This window comes from Apis dorsata, unplaced genomic scaffold (assembly GCF_000469605.1).
Source record: "Apis dorsata unplaced genomic scaffold, Apis dorsata 1.3 scaffold_801, whole genome shotgun sequence".
Taxonomy (NCBI): domain Eukaryota; kingdom Metazoa; phylum Arthropoda; class Insecta; order Hymenoptera; family Apidae; genus Apis; species Apis dorsata.
Genome location: NW_006263941.1, coordinates 67,429 through 74,784, shown reverse-complemented (window position 1 = coordinate 74,784; position 7,356 = coordinate 67,429). Strand labels below are relative to the sequence as shown.

Below are 7,356 nucleotides of genomic sequence, written 5' to 3'. Positions count from 1 at the left end.
CGTGACAGAGACAGAGGACGAGATCGTAGGCGTCGCGATAGAAGCAGATCGCGGGACAGGGAGAGGGACAGAAGGGATAGGCGTCGCCGTCGCGATCGATCGAGATCCCGAGATCGGACGCGATCGAGGGATCGGGACACGAAACGTAATTCGACGGGGGAACGTCGAAAGGACACGAACGACGACGATAACAACGACGTGGTATGCGTGGGCCAGTTTCACAAAGACAAACCTGTAGCCGGTGCCAAGAAACCGTTGGAGAATGGTATTTGGGAGGTGCCACCGCAGACACAGATGCAGGCTGCCATGTTGGCGCCTGGAATTCTGGGCGCTGGTGTCGCGGCATTGTCGCAAGATGGCGAGCCGCGGTCTATGGTTATGGGCCATCCGTCGTTACTTCAACAAGGTCAGTTCCCTATAAATGGAATAAACGGTGTTGGAAGTTTGATGCAGTCGCACATGCAAACGCTCGGCCACACTGTAGGTATGGGCCCGTTGTCTCAGAACGTGGGCGGATCAAACTTGCCTAATTTGAGCAGCGGGGTGAGCTCGTTGAATCGGGGCAAAGAACCGTGGAATCAGAACGAGCAAAGCAGATTGGATCAAGTCAGATTCCCCGGTAGGTCGGGCCAGTTTGGGGCGGATATATACGGTTCGAATGGTTCTGTGAATTACAGGCCGGGAATCAGACCGAACAATCCGTTTTTGAGCAAGGTGCAAGAATTGGAGGGTCGCCGCAATCCACACGCCTTCCAAACGAACAGTTCACAGTTCAACTTCGAGAATGACAGGCCAGGGAATCGTAGCTCGACGAACAGATTCTCGAACGAGAACAAAAACAATAGTGGAAGTGGACACTGCGTTGAGGTTCGTAACATGCCTTTGAGCGCCACTTATAACGATGTCCGTCACGCGTTTCAAGGTATCTATATAAGGAAAGATGGGCTCAAGTTGATCAACGATAATCACGGAAATCGTGTTGGTATCGCTTACGTTAAGTTCAGCAAGGCCGAGGGTAAGGAACTAGCGTTGAGCACGACCAGATTCGTGAGAGGATCGGAGGTGGAAGTTTTGCATCTGGATGAAAGTATCTTCGACAAAGCTGTGGATTCGTATTCTCCTGAAAAGGAAAGAGATCGGGGAGAAGATGGAATAGACGATGTCAGATCATCTGCCTGTATCTTGTTAACTGATCTACCGTCCTTTACCAAAGAAATGGATATTGCCAAATTGTTCCACGATTGGAAAATCAATGATCTGTTCATCACTAGTACCAAGGAATCTGGAAGTATCCAATGCATGGCCTACGTGCAATTTGCAAGAATAGAGGACGCGAAAGCGTCGGTGAATACGTCTTTGAAAATTGGGAATAAACCCGTGACAGCGACAGCGATCACCGAGGAAAAGTTTGCTCAAGCGAAACGCGATCACGAGCAGAATAGTATGAATCAAACGGCCAGTTCGGATTGCGTTATAATGCGAGGTCTACCATTCCAGACGATCGACCGTGATATCTTGGACTTCTTCTCCGACATTGGAATCGTACCCCATCGAATACACATGTTACATCAGAATGGGAAGCCCGCGGGTGAATGTTTCTGTGAATTCGACACGGCAGACGAAGCTCTCAGAGCTACTGCCAAAAATGGTTTACCTTTTGGGAAGAACGTCCCTACCATAGAGCTGGTTCCACGGGCGAAAATGTTGGAAACATTAGGAATGGTGGATCCACAGATAATGGAAACGCAACAGCAACATTTTCCACCTCTTCAGGAGCAGAGGCCACGATTTTCCGGCCCTATGAATCATTTGCCTCGCTTTGGTAATTCCGGTTTCGGACCTAGATGCCCTCCAGGCTTAATGGGTATACCTAGACACATGTTAGGTCGACATCCAGGTTCCATGGATTACGTAGTGGAGGGTTTTGGTAAACCTGGTTGCGTATTGTCCTTGGAAAATGTCCCTTTCAAAGCTGACATTAACGAGATCATCGAGTTCTTTGGCGACTTTGATGTTAAAAGGGAGAACGTGATACGTCGGTATAACGAAAGAGGTATGCCTACGGGCGATGCCAGAGTGGCTTTCGCGTCGCCTAGCGAGGCGCAAAGGGCATTAAGGGAGTTGAAGCACTGCAAGATGAGAGACCGCACGATATACATGAAACTTGCGTGAACACTTCCGTCTTAAATGTCGCTAAGTCAATTGCACAATTTCTAAAGGGGGGTTTAGAGTAAAGGAAACTCTAGAGAAGAGTCGGTGTTTGAAAGAATGAAAAAAACAATGATATATCTAAAGAACGAATCGATAATATTTGTCGATTATTTGATACATATGGGAACAATATAAATATACGATGAATGATTAAACCAATGGAGGGAAAGTTATATACAGCATTATAGAGAAAGAAATGTTTTCATTTTATAAATGGTGTATTATAATCTTTTAAAGATAGTTCAATTTTTTGTTAACTTTTTCATTCATCTGCGATCTTCTTCTATCCATTCTTATATTTTTGTATATAGAAGACTGATGTCTTTGATATGTATTGTTCTTCTGAAATCATTAATATTGATTTAGCTATGTTAAGTAAGGTTTAATTTACAAATAATAGGACAAATAATTAAAGCGAAAAGTTTGAGATTTAAAATATTTCAATAATTAATGACAGTAAAGACAAATTTTTCATTCTCGAGTAAAATTTCCTCTCGAGATAAAAATAAAGATGAAAATATTCTTTTTTCTTGTTATTACAATTTAATTTGTAATTTGTATTGAATGTCTAGTTTCTTTTTCACTGTATTAAAGTTTGGGTAAGATCATCTTATATATTATTAAACAAAACAACAATTGTTGTTGTATTGTCATATCCACTAAGAGTTAAGCTTTGTAAATATGTAAGCCATCATTCACTTTAAAATCATCACGTTATGTTCTAAATATTTTCTTTGGCACGTAACGTTAATGCCTAGTATACATGCTTTCGTTTATATGATTATTATAGATTATTCTAAACAAAACGCAATAAAAAGTACAATAAAAGACTTATTCGACGAAAGATACTATTGAGCAATTCTTATCTTTTAAATTGATTACAAATAAAACAAATAATAATAATAATAATAATAATAATAATAATAATTCATGCTCACAGTTGTCATAATTTTGAAAGGGGAAAGGCTTTCATACATGTATAATAAAAAAATACACAATGTTCATTGTTGTTACGAATTTCAATGATACGTAAGTGTACACATAAAACGCAAAAAAAGAAGTACAAAATTCGAATATCAAGAATTTGCTTTGTATGAGATATAAAATGTCTTTAAAAAAAATGTCTTTAAAAAAAAAAAAAATTTCGTGAAGAATAATTTGTATTTTCTACAATCAATTGTATATGTATATTTACATATACGGCATTATATCGGATTTGTATATAAATTATACATAGACATATACAATATATCATAAAATCGTACACAATTTACATAGGTGTAAAATAATATTTATACGGCGAATTTATTGACAAGATATAGGTGTACTTAAATTGTTCAGTTTGCCGTATGTTTTTGTTCAATCTAAGCACTGTAAGACTTCAATAAATTTATATTTACAGCGATAATATGGCTTTGCTTTTAATTTCATTTTATTTTCCTATCATTTTCCTATTTTATTTACATATAAATGAATAATGTATATTTTATAATTAATAAATGAAACCATAAAATAATAAACATAAAAGAAAAAACTTATAAATAATTCTTATTACTATTGATTAAAAAGATATATTTTCTACTTCGTTCCAATATTATATATAACTCTGTGATTTTTTCTCTAGTCAGAGAGTTGGCAGCAGAATTGCTAGAGAGAATTCTAGGCAGAATCTGATGTTAAATTATATTTTGGGAATAAGATAACAAACTAAGAGAATCAGAATTGCCAAATACCAAGCAAAATGGCTGTTAAATATCAGTAACAAGATTTGCTTATAGAGATATAATTGCTTCATTATGTGGAGTTATGATGTGATTTCTCCAATATTATTCTACTTTTACTCATTTTTTTCAGATTAACGAAAATAAGAAGAAATTGTTTTCTTATACTGTCATTCACTGCAATCATTTTATCCTAGTTGATTATTAATTGAATTTGTGTACCGCTTTTAACCGCTTTTAACTTTTGGATTGAGACCAAGATTATTATTTTGAGGAAAATCAGGAAACAGATTAATATAGTAGACAATTGATTTATATCATAAATATAAATAGAAGAGACAAAAAAATAAGAATAATATGACGTTATTTTCTTAGAAGGAATTTTTGTGGCAATGCTGAGCAAGATTGCCAACTAACTGAATCTTTATTTTCTCATTTAGTTTCTTTCTCCTATTCTAGAGTAATTTAAAGTAGAAAATAGAAAATTTTTTCTAAAGTAAAAAGAGAATGAGTAAGTGAAACAATGATGCAGTTTAATATCATTCTTTCTAGATAGGATTGGGAATCGTGTTCTTTATACTGCTACTTTGTAATGTCACTGATAGCCATTTTTTGATCCCGTTATTTGGTAACTCTGACTCTAAAGTAAGTATATTTAGAATGAAACCTACATTTTTAAACATAAACTTCCTTATTTTAGTGTTAAAATAGAAGCAAGTTATTCTGGCAATTTTGATCAAAAGTGTGTAGAATTTTATATATTTAATGCTCATATATCCTAAGATATTCAAACAATGAAAATGAAAGAATATTACATGAAATTAATTTGAAATTGTAAAATTTCAAAACTAGGGATTGTAAATTCGAAACAATTAACAAAAATCAATCTAAAATTATCATCTATTAAATACCAACAAATTTGAGGATTTCGAGCTAAGAATTCTTATAAATTGTGATTTGGAAATTTTTTAGATCTGAATTTTTAACTCAAAAATCTTTAGTCTGAAAAGATTTTGGATCTCTTTGGACCTGATTTTAGAATTTTAAGATTTTTCGGACTAATGTTTCATAGAAATCGTGTAAACTATATTTATCAAATAGATCATCGATTTTTGACCACAAGAAATATATTTCCGTATGGTTCATATTAAATGTGCTGTCTAAATATTGAGTCATAAGCTATTTCTGTAACTATTCTCTTCGCCTGGATTTGTAATGCAAAGTATTCACTTCACATTCATATGCATTCGTCACAAGAAGTGTATATACTGACATTAGATATACATAAATGATTTAACGTGATTTAACTAATCGGATGATATCTGATTGCGATTTAAATAATAAATGTACAAGGAAAATGAAAAATAATCGATTAAATCTCTTTTCTTGATCGATATCTTCTCTTTCTTTAATTATCTTTTTATAAATTAACATAGTAATAAAGATTTACTTGATCTTTAAAATTTTATATTTTTTACTTATGCTTTCTGAAAACAGAATTTTCAAATAAACTTACTTTCTTTTCCTTCTAATGTTTTTTAACGTTTCTCTTCCTTGTATCTAAAATCAATTCATTTATTCGTTATTATACGTGTTCTTATCAAAATATCGAGGAACAATGCTTTTTAAAAAAACCGTTTATTTATCCGGAATCAAATGTGATCCGGGATTTTTATCACGTTCACACCTTTGGCTCGTTCTATAAGACGATCTAAGTATCTTTATGTAACGTTGATTCGATGTCAATCACAATGGTTTGGCGTCAGACAATGTTATATCAGCAGCTTGAAAAGATTATGTTATGTAAAAAATAATAATAAGAATAATATATTAATATTTAATTGGTAAGACATATTTTTTATTTTTTTACTTAAATTCTATTATTACATTTGCACGATAAATTTGTAAGATTTTTATTACGTTATCTTAATCTATATTTTTGAATAAAATTATAAAAATAACATAATGTCAAAATGCGCCGTAGTTTAACTAGATTTATGAATTTATACAAAGAAGAAATAGAATCTTGTAATAGAATCTTGACTCGATCCTTTGCTTTTATTAAGGCATTTATTGAACCGTTAATGGTAGTTTATGGGGTATATTTCGCGGTAAAGAAGAAATTTTCGTCTTGGTATTGCTGGTATAAATTGATGGAATGAATTATATTCATTATTGTATATATATGTTTATTGTAATACGTTCCAGAATAATCTTATAGCTTTATAAGGAATATCATTTATTGATTTAATCACGCGTGAAATAATTATTTATCAATGTTACATTGGATGCAATTTTTAATTTATTTTTTTTTATTAACAAAACAACAATTTAAATTTTTGAATTTTTTTTTATATTTATTAATGCTAATTAATTTGATTTTGATGTATAAATGTATTTTCAATATTAATAATATTTTAAATATCACTAAAAATAATTTTTTTATACTATTTTAAATAGTTTTTCTTCTTATTAATTTAGTTTTTACTAAAAATTTTATTCCTTTTTCGAAAATGTAACGAAGATATACTTTGTATTTTTAATATTAGATTCATTTTCATTATTCTCAATTATTTAAGAATGCAATGCATGATTAAGCATATGCAATCCAATTTTCAATAACCAAAGATCAATATTAGAATTAAACATACTCTTGAATTAATGATAAAAATTGTATATTCAAAATTTTGTATAAACAAAAATTTATTATCTATCAATATTAATTAACATTACCAAATCTTCGAATTCACCATTAATTTCCATCCATAATTACACGATGGAAAGAGGAACTAAGCTATTAACCTTGTTCGATTTACAATATACACAGGAAACCTAAATTTAACGTTTCCGAAACGCATTCGATCAACTAAATCATATTGTTCGTGTCATGAATTACACTGACTATATATCACTTATACTTGAATTAACGTTATTGTCGCGATATAAGTTTATATTGATAGAGATAGACTAAGTGTGATAGTGAATGACATCAACTTTAATTTAAGATAACAATAGAGATTCTGTAATGGAATATACGACACTGAACATAATTTTTACTTACCCACGATCAAATTAATTCATTTGTATATACCCTTGTATTAACTAGATAGCGTTTTAATTTCGTTTTAAGTCGTGTGATGCTCGTTATCGAAAAAGAAGATACACAAAAATAATTTCGAGATAAACGATTGGCTCGATGTGTTCGATAACTGGTGTCTTCCTTTGTGGTTGGTCGAGGACATGCTGAAATAGAAACTGCAAACAAAGAACGGAAGTCTCAGCCGTGACGGATGAATCTGTTCTGCCGCCTAAAAACAGGCCTTTATAGGAGATGAAAATTGGTTAAATTTTAAATTTATTTCTATTCTTAAAAGTTTACTATATAAAATACTATATTATTTGAAAATTCTTTTAAAAAATTGAA

At 32.3% G+C, this 7,356-nt stretch overlaps 1 protein-coding gene and 1 long non-coding RNA gene across 3 annotated transcripts in view; one reads left to right on the top strand and one right to left on the bottom strand.

Annotated features, from left to right (window-relative positions):
• The window catches only part of LOC102677131, a 16,144-nt gene extending 12,528 nt beyond the window's left edge, over positions 1-3,616 (top strand). The window contains exon 5 of the mRNA XM_031513932.1: positions 1-3,616. This exon is cut by the window's left edge and continues 12 nt beyond it. Coding sequence (XP_031369792.1) covers positions 1-2,172 — 2,172 coding nt within the window. The 3' untranslated portion in view covers positions 2,173-3,616.
• A 1,913-nt stretch (positions 3,617-5,529) lies between these two features.
• LOC102677404 lies at positions 5,530-7,356 on the bottom strand. 2 transcript variants are annotated; one of them, XR_004151511.1, is made up of 2 exons: positions 6,994-7,356; positions 5,530-5,716 (listed from the first exon to the last, which is right to left on the bottom strand). It is a non-coding gene; the product is annotated as an uncharacterized LOC102677404 (long non-coding RNA). The 2 variants fall into 2 exon arrangements; XR_004151512.1 differs by lacking the exon at positions 6,994-7,356 and adding an exon at positions 6,735-6,987.